The 16,774-nt window shown below is 34.6% G+C and overlaps 2 protein-coding genes across 2 annotated transcripts; one reads left to right on the top strand and one right to left on the bottom strand.

The window, feature by feature from the left end:
- Positions 1 to 8,647, top strand: LOC100378965 (CCR4-NOT transcription complex subunit 7-like). Its single transcript, XM_002735072.4, has 7 exons — positions 1 to 116; positions 3,039 to 3,287; positions 5,688 to 5,881; positions 6,384 to 6,545; positions 7,298 to 7,475; positions 7,885 to 7,962; positions 8,375 to 8,647. The coding sequence occupies exons 2-7, from the start codon at positions 3,177 to 3,179 to the stop codon at positions 8,495 to 8,497; spliced, it is 846 nt and encodes a 281-aa protein (XP_002735118.1). The 5' UTR covers positions 1 to 116; positions 3,039 to 3,176; the 3' UTR covers positions 8,498 to 8,647.
- Positions 8,648 to 11,989: 3,342 nt separating this feature from the next.
- Positions 11,990 to 16,726, bottom strand: LOC100378818 (putative bifunctional dTTP/UTP pyrophosphatase/methyltransferase protein). Its single transcript, XM_002735071.3, has 6 exons — positions 16,471 to 16,726; positions 15,587 to 15,718; positions 15,162 to 15,203; positions 14,163 to 14,283; positions 12,732 to 12,846; positions 11,990 to 12,419 (listed from the first exon to the last, which is right to left on the bottom strand). Exons 1-6 carry the CDS (start codon positions 16,558 to 16,560, stop codon positions 12,284 to 12,286), a joined length of 636 nt encoding a protein of 211 aa, XP_002735117.1. The 5' UTR covers positions 16,561 to 16,726; the 3' UTR covers positions 11,990 to 12,283.
- Between the last annotated feature and the right edge of the window lie 48 nt (positions 16,727 to 16,774).

Genomic DNA, 16,774 nt, shown 5'->3' with positions numbered 1-16,774 from the left:
GCTATAGTAGCTGGCTATGTAGATTTCAGGGTCCAAGATCGTGCAACTTATACTGCTAAAGTAAGGAAATTTGCCATCAAAGAGACGGAGTTTATTTTTCTCTTGCATTTACTCAGGTACTTTATCATTCTTTATTTATTTATCAATGGTAGATACTTTGAGTTTTGTGATCCGATCGCCGATAATTTAGTATGCCGTGCTGCTATGATCAAAATGTCGACATCGATAGTAGCGTAGTAGTAGTAGCTTTGTTCATAAAGCTTTCAATACTGTAAACAACATCTCTATAATAAATAAATCACACTGTTAATTTAGTTAATTACCTTCATGTGAATATGCACTAAATGTTTTACCCATGCTCCGCATTTACAGCTTTTAGTTCTCTATCCAAGTCTTATTTTCACCCCGGGTCTAAACATTTGTAAGTAGGGATTCCCCGCCTCGACCTGGTGACATGCTTTATTTGTAAACTGTTGAGCAATGAATGTACGTAATAATATTTAAGTTCGTGTATGACCCACACATATTGCGTTCTTCATCTCAGATAGCGGTGGTCGTAATAATGGAATTGTGCAGTTTTACTTTAATTTAATTTACGAACATAAATTATTATAATAATATTTTATAAACTTTTAAAGGCTGGTATTAATGGTAAACTATATTTAGTTATAAAAAACATGTATCTTCAGACATACGCAACCATAAAATCAGGGCACAAAATCACCTGTATGTTCGAAATTAAAAAAGGAGTAAAACAGGGCTGTGTGATGAGTCCAACGCTTTTCAATCTTTTCATAAATGATTTAAGTACATCATTCAATTCCAGTCATGAACAACTCAATCCAGCCATACTGAATGATAAAACTGTATCATCATTATTATATGCAGATGATTTAGTTCTTATGTCTTAAACAGCACCCGGTTTGCAAAATCTTAATTTTTAGGAATAAATCATTAAAAACATCTGAATACTTCTATTACAAAAAATACAATTATTAGCTGTGTGACAAGTTATACTTTATATCTTGGGATAATAATCTCATCATCTGGAAATTTTATAGAAGCAAAGAAAAAATTAGCAGAGAAAGCATGCAAAGCTATGTTTATACTGAACAAAACATTGGAAGGGAACACTGACATCAAACTTTTTCTGAAATTATTTCATTCAAACATTAAACCCATTATACTCTATGGTGCAGATGTCTGGGGATCAGACATTTTGGAAAATGGGAGAAATGTCTAATTGAGAAAACCCACTTAAAATTTTGTAAGAGAACACTTTGTTTAAACAGATATACAAGCAACGCAGCATGTAGGAGCGAAATAGGCGAACTACCACTATTAATAGAAATTAAAAAAATGCTAATAAAATACTGGTTAAAACTAAAAGATATGCCAGAGGATAACCTTGCAAAACAAGCATACTATACAACGAAAATCACAGCAACATACATGGTTATCATCAGTAAATAAAATATTAAAAGATAATTATTACACATCATTAATAAATTTTACAACAGGTATTCCAAAAAGAAACATTCATAAGATTATAAATAACATTGAAGCAAATATAAAACAAAAATATGTAAACCAGTGGAAGTCACAAATCTCAAATGATAATAGTAAACTTAGAACATTTGCAAAAATCAAATTTGAATACTCTTTTGAGCTGTATTTGACACTACAAAACATTAACCATAGAAATGCATTACTAAAATTGAGAACAAGCACACACAAACTTGAAATTGAAAAGGGCAGGTACACACACCCTAAAACACCAGTAAATGAAAGAAAATGCAAACAGTGCAACATGAATGTGATTGAGGATGAATTTCACTTTCTCATGATCTGTCCAAAATATGGAAACTTGCGCCAACAACTTATGTCTGAATTTAATTTTCTATCACATGATGCACACAATACATTCATTCGATTGCTCAGTGCAGATGATTGTGAAATTATAAAAAAGGTTTCACAGTTTATTTACAAAGCCTTTCAAGAAAGAATAGATAGTTGATAGCTTTGAATTTTATTATTATTAGTCTTAGTTTTATTATTATTAAACTTATTAGTATTAGTAAAAAATTTAACACATTACATTTTACTTTTATACTTAACATTATAATATTTCTCTTTCTTTATTATTTCATTATTATTATAATTTTATTGCTACTGTACCGATAGAAATACTGTATTTCTAAAGATGCAATAAATATTATTATTATTGATATTATTATTATTATTATTATTATTATATATTGACGTTCACTTGGACACCAGTTGAATTCAAGAATGAAGGTCTACTAATATACCTCTATGATTAAAGTAAAACTACGGCCAGTATATATAACATTGACTGTATCTATGTTCATATCATTCACTATGAATAGAAAAATACCACAAAAAGGCTGCAGTATCCATGTTATCCAATACTACTCCAACATTTTGAACATGACCTAAATAACAAGATTATACAAAATAAGTGCCATAGTTAAGTATTATTTAAACAATGTTTGAACATGAGTAATGGTGTTATTGCTTTTTTGTTTCGTGGAAAAAAAGGTTTATTTACTTAGCAAAAAAATAGTGTTTTTAATTTCTTTTCCTACATAGAATACTGGATGTAATATCTAAGACAACAATACTATGTCACAATACATGCAGTGACTGGCTATATAAAGACAAAAACATTCAAGATTTGAGAATTGCTTGCATTGTCACCCAGAGCGTGATCATGGCACAATAGACAAATCTAGGGAGAACAAAAACTGTTATTTCACACCTGTTTTCCATATATGTGAACTGTCTTTTTATGTATGGAAGTGTTACAGTCTTCTTTACAATAAAAGGGTCAATCCTTTGTAACACAGTTTCCTGTAACATGGCCAGTGTTTTATAGAATAGTAATTTTTTATTGATGATGCATCAGTAACTTACATTCTTTGACACTGGTGAGTGTTTGTTAGTAATATTTCTTCTGTTTCATGATGTGTGAATCTCCCAAATTACATTTCAGTTCTTATCCGTCTCTCTTACAGCCTAATTTCTTGGAAACCCTCCAGACCCTTCTAACAACTTGCTGAAATTGTACCCGCTTTTGAAACTATGCACTAGCCCACAAAACTGACATTGCTTTGCAAAACCAGTAGATTAGAGGAGCCCAAGCTGTTTTCAGTATGCCATCCCAAGTAAATGAACCAGTGATTATCGACGTATGGACATCAAACCTTGAAGACGCATTCAAGAAAATTATCCACCTGGTACCCAATTACAGTCACATTGCAATGGTAAGTGATGGTGTTGTTATCTTTCAGTTCTTTATCTGTTTTCTCTGTGTGCCTATTTTGGATTTTTATCACATTGAATATTAAAAGTAAATAAAACAAATTCTGTTTTTCAGTAATGGACTAAAATTTCTCCCATTGAGTTGTACTGTGCAATCATTAAACCATGTATGATGATACTCTCATCATGCATGGTGTAACTACAGATTTGAAAAATGACATCTGGGCTTGGGTGGGTTGCTTGGGTTACCCATGAATGTAGAATTTAGAATGTAGGACATAAGATTAAGAAAACTTTCTTAAATGCCTTAGTTTAAATTTGGCAATGATTATATTGGTAAAGGATTATTGAAATAACAGTTGTCTTTTTTTTTTTAATTAATTTCTGCTATCCGTATTTTACCCCTCGCTGCTGCTAAATTATACCAAATGAGTTTGTTTACTAGCAATGCCTTTGTGTAGTTTATATACCATACTTATCCGGGTAAGAGCCCATGCCTGGACAAATGCACACCCCCCACTTTTGACACAATAAAGAAGTTGAGGTCATATCCGGGCACACGCCCAGGGGGTCTTTTTCTACACAAAACAAAAAACAAAAAAGCTATTTTCTATTCGCTGACTGTGGTTGTATTAACAGTTGACTTTCTTGAAGTCTGTCGTGATACTTATAAAAATTGTTAATTGCGTAAAACAAAGCGTAAACGCAAAATAGCTGTAACAGCTTTCTGCCTTCAGGGCAGCGCAGCGCGTTCACCAAGTCAGCAAGTCTTATAAAAATAAATATTAAAGCAGAAATGGTAGTTCTCTTTTTGAAATATGTTGTGGCCCTAAAAAGGGCCGGCCGTTTGGTTTGTGCATCCTTAGAAACGATTCAAGCAAATCGTATAAGTGTCGTACTCGTTCGGCTTTAGCGTCGTCGACAATGAAAACAATGTTGCAATATTGTAGCAACCCGTACCTGGGAGAAAGGTTGAAATCACGTTATTTTGGTTTTATAAATATTTTGTAGCAGCTTGCGAATCCATAACTGGGCCAGCAATTTTGCAATGTCACGTCGAAAACTGCCAACTTTTTTACCATCTTTTATCACCGCTATTGCATTTCTGTCATGAAAACTATTCTTCTGTCGTTGGATAAAAAAAAAAACTTCCTATTTCATATCCATATAGTGAGACATTCCAACCGCCGGAACTTGCTGAATGATAACTTTCACCGTGATTAATAAGCGTCGAGTCTGATAAGAAAGCAATGTCACGATTTGACCTTTATGATGAAATACAAGTAGTGATGTCATTCTTAGCCAATCAGTAAAGCAGATGCATAAAGGTCAAAGATGATTGCTAGACTGTAAACAAAATCATCGTGTGCCATGGCAGCAGAGCGACCCCATTTTTTTTGTCTCTTTATTATGATTAGACATGAATGAAAAGTGCCAAGCTGACAGACTGCGAAATCCGTGGATTAAAAGTGCTATGTCCAAATTGTGTGGGACGGTATCGACGAACTTCAGGAATAAGTTGTAGGGATTTTGTTCGACGGCTACAGTGGCACCGACTTGAACATTTGAGGGTTTTGAGTTTGATGAAGATGGCAAAGAACGTACAAATAAAGATCTGAGAAGTTTTTTCAAACAGCTATGAATTTTTATAATTTTTACTGTGTAAATTTGTAGATTATTATTGATCTTGCATTACGGTTGATTCGTAATTTGTCGAGACCGGAAATCATTTTACGCAGTTTAACCCCTGACATTTTAATTCATTTTGAGTTCACGCGTATTGGGCGTGTCTGTCGGCGGGAAAATCCTAATTCAAATGCTTTCTCACTGTCGATTTTTATTATTTCTGGTTTATTTGCCACATTATAAACAATACATTATTTTTGTTTTACTTCTAGTGTTGCATATTGTTCATTTATTTCCGTTGCATGTTTTCATTTGCCGTTCTATTTCCTGCCGTAGTTCGATCTGCCTGTTGTCAATTTTCGCGAATTTTCGGTTTTTTTGCCGGGGATCTCCTGGAAAATGCCCACCCCTTCTTTTTGGCAATTTTCCATGTTCAAGACCCTGGGCTTATACCCGGATAAATACGGTAGTAAAAGAATTTTGACTACTGTAAAAGGGTTAATTATTCACTGGGTTTTAATTTTGCTTATTTCACTGACTGGAAAATGTGCTAAATTAAAACCCAGTGAATATGTAAAATGGGGCATAGAACACATTATCTAAATGATAAAACCGTGAATTTAAAAACTCACTGAATATGCCTGAAATGCTAAATGAGTAAAATTTAAACCCAATGAAAATTAGACATTTTACAGTACCTTGACCCAAATTCTACTGTATTTACAAGTGCATTTCTTAGTCAAAATTCACATAAAAATTCTTTTCTCCATGACTAGGACACAGAATTTCCAGGAGTTGTTGCCAGACCAATTGGAGAATTCCGAAGCACTGCCGATTATCAGTACCAACTTCTACGGTGTAATGTGGATCTTTTAAAAATCATTCAGTTGGGTCTTACATTCTCTGATGAGAACGGTCACTACCCACCTGGTGCCTCAACATTCCAATTCAACTTCAAGTTTAATCTCACGTAAGTCACTTTTTGACAGTTGTGGGATGAGTCCTATAATGGCATTGTAATTTATGTCTCTTTATAGAGATTTTTGGTTAAAGTAACAATGTGTGAACCTTCGTATATCTTTTGATCAATATTCAGTTTAAAATGGCCACTAGATGCTATGAAGAAATCCATTGTTTCCATGCTTTTCTTATCTTTTCATTTTGAATTTAGTCCATCCTTAACCCTGCTTAAGTGAACTTTTGTCATCTTTGCAAAGAATAAAGCAAGAAAATTTTATGGTTATTATTTCTCATTGGGCAAAAATTAATAAAGAAATTATGGAAAAAATACAGAAAAATGTGCAAAGTATTGCACAAAATCAAAGGTGTTCAAAGGATCATTAATAAAACAGGTTAACAAATTGTTAAATGCCATGTTTTTGTGTTGCCTGATATGATGCAATAAACATGGGTAAGGTACCAATAGTTTCACCATGTTCATTCTCCTAATTAACGTACGTTTGGTTTTGCAGAGAAGACATGTATGCACAAGATTCAATAGACCTTTTACAAAACTCAGGTCTGCAGTTTAAGAAACACGAAGAGGACGGGATTGATGTGACGACATTTGCGGAAATGTTAATGACATCAGGTGTTGTTCTGTGTGATAATGTTAAATGGCTGTCGTTTCACAGGTAAGTTTGTAATCATAAATACGCCCTGAGAACCTCCATGCTTTTGTGTGCAAGGTGTAGAAATTACAGCAATAATTAGTTGTTGGTGTTTTGCCAATGAAGCACATATACAACATTTTATAAAGCTTTTCATTCATTGAAGTGGTTGGGTTTTATTGTGTAGGCCTCATCTCACAATTCAGCCACACTACTACCATTGCAGAAAAGGTGCAAAATTGACTGTTGGTGATACTTTTCTTGGCGAGGCTTAATGTATGTCAGCGTCCTCGTTGTCAGTATTGTTATCATCAATATTGTGTTTTTTTTGAGGTCACAGTAACTTAATTTGAATTCATTTGTTTAAAAATATTTATTTGGGATTCTGCTGTGAGTTAAACAGTTTTAGCCATGTTGACGTTTTTCTTAACTAATTAGTGACTTGTTCAATCATCCTGTCTTATAGTAAATTTAAATATGCTACTCATCATGTAACATTAATGCTTAGTTAACATGTGTTTTCCGGGTTTTTCAATTTTCTTTCCTGAAAACCATTTCATCAGAATATTTAATATTTTGACTTTTTCCTGTGGTGTCAAAAGTGATTTTGTCTAATCCAAAATAAATTTTCCATTGATAACATCAGAAGGGTTAGCAGAAGCTCTGTATATAGAATCCTACCACTAGTTGAAACGTATGAAGTTAGCTAGGAGATGATAAATACATATTTTTTACATGACTGCCATAAGAGTAACATACATTTCATTTTATTCCAGTGGTTATGATTTTGGGTATCTTCTAAAATGCTTGACCAACAGCAATTTGCCAGCAGACGAGTCAGAGTTTTTTGACCTTCTGAGGCTTTATTTCCCGAGTATATACGATATTAAATACCTAATGAAAAGCTGTAAAAACCTTAAAGGTGGCCTTCAAGAAGTCGCAGAACAACTTTCGGTGGGTAGAACTATTAGACTTGGCATTTACAGTTTTAGAATACTATAGTGTATTTTACCACAGTCTACATACAAAATAACCTTATAGACCGATTGCTAGTAGCATAGTGGTTGTTGCAAGGGCTCGTGATTAGTAGACCTGGATTTAAATCCTACCTGGGGTTGAACCCTGAGTGAGTGTGCCACAGAATCAATAGGGAGGCCAAGTCACTGATAGAGATTCGTTAACGACTTTGTGGGTAGATAAAGGCCATATGTTATTGGATTTATTTATCAAGTACTGTACTGAAAATATTTATGAATAATTTATCTTGGCCTCACTCTGAATCCCCAGAGACGTACATAATCGTTTGAATTTGAGTGAGGTACGTTACTCAGTTCTAACTACAAGATATGCATGTTCGTTTCAGCTGACAAGGATTGGGCCGCAGCATCAAGCAGGAAGTGACAGTTTACTCACCAGTGCTTCATTCTTTAAAATGAGAGAAGTAAGTTGATTAACATTTCCTGTCTGTATAGTCTTGCAATGAAATCAAACCTTTTACAAAGCACCAAGGGTGCCGAGTGGCTTCACAGAATGTTATTCATTGTACTGAGTCAATGTAGATCTGCAACATTTGCAACGTATGGATACACCAACTACGAATCATCTATGAACAAGGACCATAAAATGGTGGATAATTTTGACGTATTTGGATAAAAATACCATGATGTGACACAGAAATCTGTGCAATTTTCACTTGGTTTAGAGGATTACAAATAAGGAATGGATTGGATTGAATTTTAATGGTCAATACAACAAATCATTTCTACCTGACAAGTTTCTTACACTGTAGGTTATCATAGATTGAACTTGTATAATGCTGCAACATGTAATCTTTCATAATTTGTTTCTCTCAGATGTTTTTTGAAGACAACGTAGACGATGCCAAGTATTGCGGTCACCTTTACGGCCTTGGGTCATCCTACGTCCAAAACGGTACATCACATGCCGATGAAAACTCCACCAATTTAACGACATAGCAAAGGCATTTACTCGTTTATGTTTTGTTTATTTCAGCACCCCCCTGGGAATACATGAAATAGGTGCTTTGGGTAGTTTTATTTCTTGTTTCCAAATTCTTAGTGATCTGGAGACAAACTGTGTATTATACTATATAGGGTTGCTCGCTGTGGTCTTTTATATTTTGTAGAAAAGAAAAAGTAAGAAAAAAAATGTGAAAATAGGAAATAACTCGGACCCTTCATCAACTGAGGCAGATGCTTTCCAGCCATCCTTGGTGTTTTTATTTTATTGTTAACCTGTGTTCGTATCCCGATAACGCCAATATTACATTCCAGAGCAGGCTTACTCAATGTTTTTTTTTAATTTCACGCTTAGCGCATTTTCTTCTAAACCCCTTTAAAAGTCAAAACTTGTCTGGAGTGAAAACTCCTATTTGTCAAGAATATAATTTTTCTGTGCCAATGAACAAACATAAACTTAGCTACAACTGCCATCTTCTACTAAAACTGGCTGACAACTGATGTTTTCAAAACGATCATATTTAGTGTTACAAGGCATATTATTAATCACCAGTAGAGGGCGACAAAAGTGTTCATTTTGTTGACATGTCTAAGCTTCTTATGATTGGCATGGTTGAAGATAAGTATTCTTACGCAACCACTAAGTTGTCATTGTCTTGCCATGCCTAATTTAGGGAGGAATTCCTGTTTTAACCAATGGCTTCATTTTGGATCCCCGATTAAATTATAATACTTTTAAAAAAAAAGCGAATGGGAAAAAGAAATTTCAAATTGAGTGAACTGTCATGTTTGTGCTGTGCTGTGTTGTGGTTTATCAACATCTGAAGAGTATGTCAAATTAAATTATTCATGTCAATTAATTTTGTAAAGATTCTACTGAAACTGGACAAAAAATGAATTGGTCTTAATAATGTAGGATTCACTCTTTTTGTACATTTTTTTTTATCTTTGCGGCTGATCTTTTACTTTACTGGCTGTATGTGCAATCTATTCATTTTGCTTCAGTGGTGCATGTGGAGATCAATTACCACAAAACAATTCGAATTAAGTCTGTATCGGGTATAATCGTCATTTACATAACCCAGTACTACCTTTAAAAAATAATACCATGTTGAAAAAACGATTACGCAGTTGTTTCATAAAAAAAAACTAAGCATTTCTCACTGCTACCACTGGAGGGCTAAATGATTGTGTAAATATCTGTTTTATAGCCTGCTTTGGTTTAACAATCCTTGAACTTTGCCCTATACATGTCTTGGGTCATCAGTTTTTTTCTTATTGACATAGTGCATTAGCATATCAAAACAACAGACTCCTATTTATAAAATCGAACATTACATCACATTTATGAAACTATTTTGTAAAGTTTGTGCAAAAACACCTGTGAAACATACAATGGTTTTAGCATTCATGGATGTATTTACTTCATAAACCTTTTCATCACCGTGCTTTAGAATTCTCCCGATTATCACCTATTGGGAGATTCCATTCACCAGGGAAATGGGGGTGAAGGAGTTGATGGACACTTTGTATGTTTTTTTTGAGATGCAAAATGCAGTATGGATTGTTTTTTTTTTAAATAGAAAGACATTTCAGTTGAGATGGTTTTCACGTTGACAGACCAAATTGTAATAACTTACAATTAATTATACCATCCAACAGGAAAGGCAAAGCAATATTATCATTGTGGATAAGGTTTTTAAAAAAAAAAAAAGAAATATACCGTTAAAATTTACAGGAGCATTCTGTGGGGGTAAAAACAAATTCATAAAGTACATCGTTTTGATTGTAAACAGTTTCATAAAAAAAAAAAGACCACATTGACTGCGAATGCCCTTTATAGCTGTAGCTTTTTATTCTCTTGTAGTTCTGTATAACTTTAAGTTGTCTTGTGTTTTATGCTTGTAAATACACACACTCTACTTATCAACGTTGCATATCTAGTTGTCTTAGTCTCTTTATGTATGCGTGTGGATTTTGGAATGTGCATGGGTTGCTGCATCTAATGCAAATGTCACATATCTCTGTATCTTTATCTCGTACATTACATGCATCATGTGCGTAAATTGCGTAACACCAAAGTGTGATGCAGAGCAGGGCAAATGAAAAACCCATATCCCCACAGTGTAACGTCACGTAATGTCTAAATTTTTCATCGTACACGCTATCCGAATGTTGCCTGGAGCCTCCAGGGTTATACACAGTCTGATAACTACGGATTGTGATAACAATGGTTAGTTTTCAAAATTAAATTAGTACCTTATTCAGTCCCTTCAAAAAATCGGTTGAATTTTTAAAAATCCTAACGAATTTGAGTAAGCATCATGGCATGCAATGTAGGTATTTAAGGGAAATGGGAACACCGTGGCACCAACAAAAATAACATACAAGGTGCATGCAATGATATTAAGTGTTATTTCAGCAAATAGTTCCACTGTCAACACATGTCATGTCACACTGTGGAAATATACATGTGATAAATATATGATCCCACAATATTTTCTCTTAAAGCGGGGGAGTCATCACCTGCGCATGCGTCAGATGGCCATAGCGTGTCATTGTTTACAAACAAGGGTCTACCCATGAACCTTTGCGTTTTAGCGTGTGTTATTGTCACTTGGGACTCAATTTCCCCGCGCATGCGCAGGTGACGACCCTCTCGCTTTGAGTCGACGTTAGCAGACACTGCCATAATAGCATAATCACTTGAGTCTGTTTACGTCAAACTATCATGGGATTATATATACAAGTATATGTGTATACACATGTTTCAGAAATTGTGTATGCATTTTGGAATCCTGTGTCTGGTGTCAACATATGAAAGCTGGAATATAACATAAAAGTGTCAAAATAGGAAACACACCATGAAACTTTCAAAGTGCATAGGTTTTTGATGGAAGACTCAATTCTGTTTGTTTTTTCAAAGCCAGCGCTCAGAGTATTTATATTGAAATTATTTTAAAACCAGTGAATCGCATATCAGTTTCTCTCAGCATAAACTATTGAGGGCAGCATTAGAAGAAATATTATAGCATGAACTTGGAATCAGGTCATGTGAAAAGCTTTTTAAAAGATGGTGCAATCTCACAGCAGTGACAGTAGATATGAAATTCTACTTGTATCCAATAGATTTTATCAATATGCAAATTGATTGAAAGGGTCATCGTAATGTAAAGTTGTATGCATTGAATTATTCATGAGCAAGTGACCAAGCCTACAATACATGTACATCTTTTCTGTAAATTAACATGGGTTCAGTACTGTGCACTGGCAATGCAACTGCTAACTGGATCTTCAACTGTGGGGTTATACCTGTAAACCCACACTTTCTGGTGGCGTTTTTAATGCATATAATTCTTAGATAACTAAATAAGTCCCCGGCACCTGATTGTTTCTTGGAAAAGATTAAAAAATAGAAATATGCATGTTAGCTAGGTGATGAGGAATAGCATTATGTTCGTGATTATATTTCACAAAGAAGGACAGCACTTTTAACATGTCTATATATTGTTTATTCCCAGAATTACTTTTGAATACAAATACTCCTGTAGTCCAAATAGTAAGTCAACAAATGTTGTTTTGTTCAAAAGGAATTACTGTTCATGGTGTTTACCACAGTCACAGTTGATGCAGACACAACAAACAATACAGCTAGCATGTCCATGACAAGCGTCTCTATACAGTCGGCACGTACCTGACACAGTCACAGTATTCTGTCTCCAGTTCAATTGTCTTTGTACCCCCATATCACCATTATAAATAATTCACTTTTAAAAACATATTTTATTTCGCATACAATTTAAGAAATTGTTTACAAAAATGGTGTAAAGGGAATCCGACGACATTGTAGTAGTCTCCTCGTATTTCTTGTACTAGCGTTCCACCGAGTGCCTGGATTCCATAACCTCCAGCTTTGTCCCTGAAATCATCACATGAAACAGGTTAAATAAATTTTTTCAACATACAGTTATCTCAATAAAGAAATGAAATGGAAATTTAATTTGTATGGACATGTAATTATAATGAAAATACGATGAAGATTGCAATTGAAGTCTTGCAAATCACAAAACAAATATTATACTTGTGCATTCTCATTCACCACCTTTCATTGATGATACTGTAACGCATATGTGTCCTATTGTCATGGCTTGTATGTAGAATGAATAAAATCCAGGAATTCCCAATCCCTGATTCTCAATAATGAAACATAAGTGTTGTGGAATTTACTTACATAGGTTCTCCAGTCTCTATATAGCCATGGATTATCTCTGGTGTTAATTCACCGAATACAACATCAGTGGCTTCATGGAACTGAAGAATGTCAAATGGGTGCTTTGACTGTTTGTCTGTATCAATATAAAGTATATAATTATATACCTAAGAAACCACACATGAGAGTAATATGTGAGATAAAGTTATGGGGGAGTGAACCTTTATGTGATATCAGTGTTTCCTCTCATTGGCAGTAGTGCTAAATTTTGTTCAATGTCAAAGCTTACACTTGATTCTTATATCACACAAGATCTTTCGTTACATTTAACCAATATGTTAGGGATTAACACAGTCTGCAGAATGCTTTATTTTCGCTTGGAATGTATTTTCGCCATTTTCGTTGAAGGGATGATTCCGTGAAAATAAAATCCAGCAAATATACTTTTTTTCCTATATTTCACATTAAACTCATCAAAAATCAGTGAAAATAAATTCCATACAAAACAAGTCATTGTCAATGACACGTCCCCGTTCCGTTCATATTTGAGTAACATATACATTCAAAGCAGATCATGACCGAAATGCACCTGCATATGTACAACACATTGTACTAAATCTGAACAAAATCCATGCATGCATGACTGAGATCCGGTTCTGGAATTGTGAAAATACGTGATTTTAATGCATTTTCGGCCTTAAAATGGCCATCATTCAGCTATTGCTAAGCGGATCATGAAAAAAATGCATGTGCATATGTCCCATATAATGTGTGATGTATGAGTGAAGTTTGAACATAATCGGTCCATGCATGTTCGAGATACAGGTGATCACGGACGCACGGACGGACGCACACAGGGCAAAACATAAGTCCCCGTTTTCGGACTCCGTCCGAACGGGGACTAATAAGCAAAAATAAAGTATTCCACAGTACAATAGACCATTTTCTGTTCACCTTGAGATCCCGTGGTTTTCGTGAAATTGAACATCAAAACCGGATAAACAATGATCATAGCATCACAGTGACATAAAAACATTGTGTGGGATTTGACTAATGTGAAAGTTTTTTTTTGCTATTTTCACACATAATAATGTGCTATACACATTTGATGATGATCAATTTTGACGAAGTAAGGATATCTAAATGCAATATTCCCCTCTAAAAGATCAACATTTCAACATTGCTATAAAAAAAACCTATAAAAAATGGAAATCCAAATGAAATTGTTCAATTTTTGTAATCAGTTCCCGCATTTCACACAATATGCGTGATCTCGCAGTGAGCGGAAAATCACCTATGGTGGGACATTGACATGACACGACACAAGAAATCGTATTAGGGAAGCAGGGCATTATGTACATTAAGCCCTGCAATAGAGTATTCTGATTGGCTGAGAAGAATTAGGTAGGTTTTTAAAAAGATACTGCAGAGGGTTATAAATCAGATAAATACCTGTCTTTGTAAGTATAACCATTCCCGTATATACAGTATGACTTTTACCGCTAAGAGATGATAACATTGTGAAAGCATCATTTTTATCTTGGGGTTTCTCAAGTATTTTTTCACCCAATGACTGCAATAAATATTATAAAGTCCTATTTTTAATTATATCCTTATTACCAGCAACATCAATAATTGAGAGTTCTATGTAACAGTGGATAAGATAAAAACTAAAAAGACTATACATGCAAATCGCATTTATCTTTCAAATTATACTGTAAAATTCATTTATTGAGAAAAGCTAGGAAATCCAAGTTTGATAGTGGAAAAGTGCTACAATCCTTACATCCACTCGACCTAAGTAGTTGACATTTCACATTGTGTACTTATAACAATCTCCACACAGAATTGATCCAATTTTTAGGTTGTAATATTGTTGTAAAGTATAGTACATGTAATAGGATTGTAACATATTTCCTTTGCTTTCAATTATTTGCATTCATTAAACTACTTGCATTAAAAACAAAAATTTAAAAACAAAAATTCAATATTGCAAGGCCGTAGGAACCATACCGGCCATACCGGCTATGGCCGGACCACTTCTGCACGTCCCTCCACTTCGGCCCACGTCAACATACGCCTCTGGTCTACGGCCCTCAATGGATGGCCAGGCCAACTAATTTTTGCTTCCTACCGCCTTGCATTGCAGCATGTATTGGCGGAAATGGTGAAATTTATATCTCCCCCCTTAACTAATTACCCTTTTGAGTGCCACTTTGAATTTTTGGCAATTCAACAAAATCATTTTGTACAGCCTGTACACCTCCACATGGAATGTTGACAACACTTTTGTTCAAAAACCAAAAGCAATATATCTGAATCTGTCTTTATAGTCCAAAATGATGATGAATTTTAGTCACAATTTTACAAAATGTGAAAAACTGAAATTTAGACGGAAAAAATATCTGACACTCAAATGATCGAATTTATCACAATCAGTAATATACTTACAACAACAGTGTCTGCTCCTATGATAATATCTGGACATCCTGGCTGACAAAAACAAATGGCATATTCATCACAATTTGATTGACAGGTAAAACTTCTCATTCACAGTAATTTCTTGTATAATTAATTAAATCAACATAGTTGTCACATTGCTTCATGTTCGATATGACTCACATGCAAAAGTGTCACTTTAAAACATTCACTTACTCCTAGACTGGCAAAGTCGGGACTTTTTTTTTGTTTTAAAAAAAGATATAATTAATTGTTTTTCAGTCCTTTTAGTGTGATCGCGAGAACTAACCTGACCACTAAAGGGATTTCTTTCACAGTCATGCTAGTTTTCGCAATCACGTTAAAAAGGCTAAATTGACAATTATATTTTTTTTGTTAACCAAAAAAGAAGTCCCGACTTTGCCAGTCTAACTTACTCCCTGTAGTCGATTTGCTACTTCCAGCGTCTTTTCTTTTGCTGTTTCATTTACATAATCCACTGGAGATGAAAACAATGACTTGTCAAAATTTTCTTCAAATTTAGAAGTAATTACTTCAAATTTCAAACCCTACAAGATAATTAAATGATAATATGACAGTTAGAATGTATTTTCATTACATTATAGGGTTGACGATGAGAAGCCCTGTGAAGCGGAGAGATTGACCAATTTATTCTTTGTTTTTGTTTTCTTTACTCAGTTTTACGCTACTTATTCATCATGATATTGCTGTAAAGTAATTTTTTTTTTCGAGTTTCTCTATTAAATGTTTGTATATATATATTTTTTACTGTAAAATGTGTGTATATTTGTTTGTTTTAAAATGTCACTGTACAGATTCGTTGTTTGTTTGGAAAATTCCACATCCCTGTCACAGATTCTAATGGTTACCCACTTAGGCACAGCAAAATAATCTGCAAAACAAAGTGCAATTTGAGTTGTCTGTCTATAGTCATCTACGCCGCCGCCGCCACCAATACCGCAACAACAATAACAATCAACAACTAGAACAAAAACACACACAAACTGTCGACTAAAGCTTCCAATTATGATTTCAATTCAACAATTACCGTACAGATTACACATACGAGAGGCATAATTAGATTTGTGGCAAGAATTCCTAAAGGCTTCCTAAGCCTAACAATCCACCCCCAATATAATACAATATGCCCCTCCAAGTAACTTGTATAAGACCAGAAGATGGGGGTCCCGGATGGGGGTACCAGGTATATACAATTGGCATGGGGCGTGGTCACCAGAGGGGCGGGGTTAGGATTAGATTAATGCGTGAACTCTAAATTGTTACTAAGATCGACACTTACAATATTTCGGAGTATTTCCTGTCTCCTTGGGGAACCACTAGCCAGCACTATTCTTTGATTGTGTAACTTGTGAAGAATTGGCTGCAACATTTTCAACAAATTCCCGCTACTACATGTAAAAGTTCGATTCGAAGTTTAAGAGCAGACTAGTTGAGTGTTAGTTCTCTAAAAATTTAAAGTTGTTCCGATAAAATTTGACGAGAATGGGGACACACTGTAAGAATACGTTATGGTCGATCAGCTAAGCTGCAACTACCATGCTTCCGAAAGAACACAACGAGTCTGACGTCGGAAGGGATTCCCC

Source organism: Saccoglossus kowalevskii, chromosome 4, assembly GCF_978046115.1.
Source record: "Saccoglossus kowalevskii chromosome 4, keSacKowa6.1, whole genome shotgun sequence".
Taxonomy (NCBI): domain Eukaryota; kingdom Metazoa; phylum Hemichordata; class Enteropneusta; family Harrimaniidae; genus Saccoglossus; species Saccoglossus kowalevskii.
The sequence above is the reverse complement of the archived record's forward strand: the minus strand, read 5'-3'. Positions and strand labels throughout refer to the sequence as shown.

Coding starts and splice junctions, on each gene's coding strand:
- LOC100378965 (XM_002735072.4), top strand. CDS start 3,177: ATGCCATCCCAAGTAAATGAACCAGTGATTATCGACGTATGGACATCA. Junction 5,882..6,383: donor AACTTCAAGTTTAATCTCAC/GTAAGTCACTTT, acceptor TTGGTTTTGCAG/AGAAGACATGTATGCACAAG. Junction 6,546..7,297: donor AAATGGCTGTCGTTTCACAG/GTAAGTTTGTAA, acceptor ATTTTATTCCAG/TGGTTATGATTTTGGGTATC.
- LOC100378818 (XM_002735071.3), bottom strand. CDS start 16,560: ATGTTGCAGCCAATTCTTCACAAGTTACACAATCAAAGAATAGTGCTG. Junction 14,284..15,161: donor TAGGAGCAGACACTGTTGTT/GTAAGTATATTA, acceptor TATTTATTGCAG/TCATTGGGTGAAAAAATACT. Junction 12,420..12,731: donor ATAGAGACTGGAGAACCTAT/GTAAGTAAATTC, acceptor TGATGATTTCAG/GGACAAAGCTGGAGGTTATG.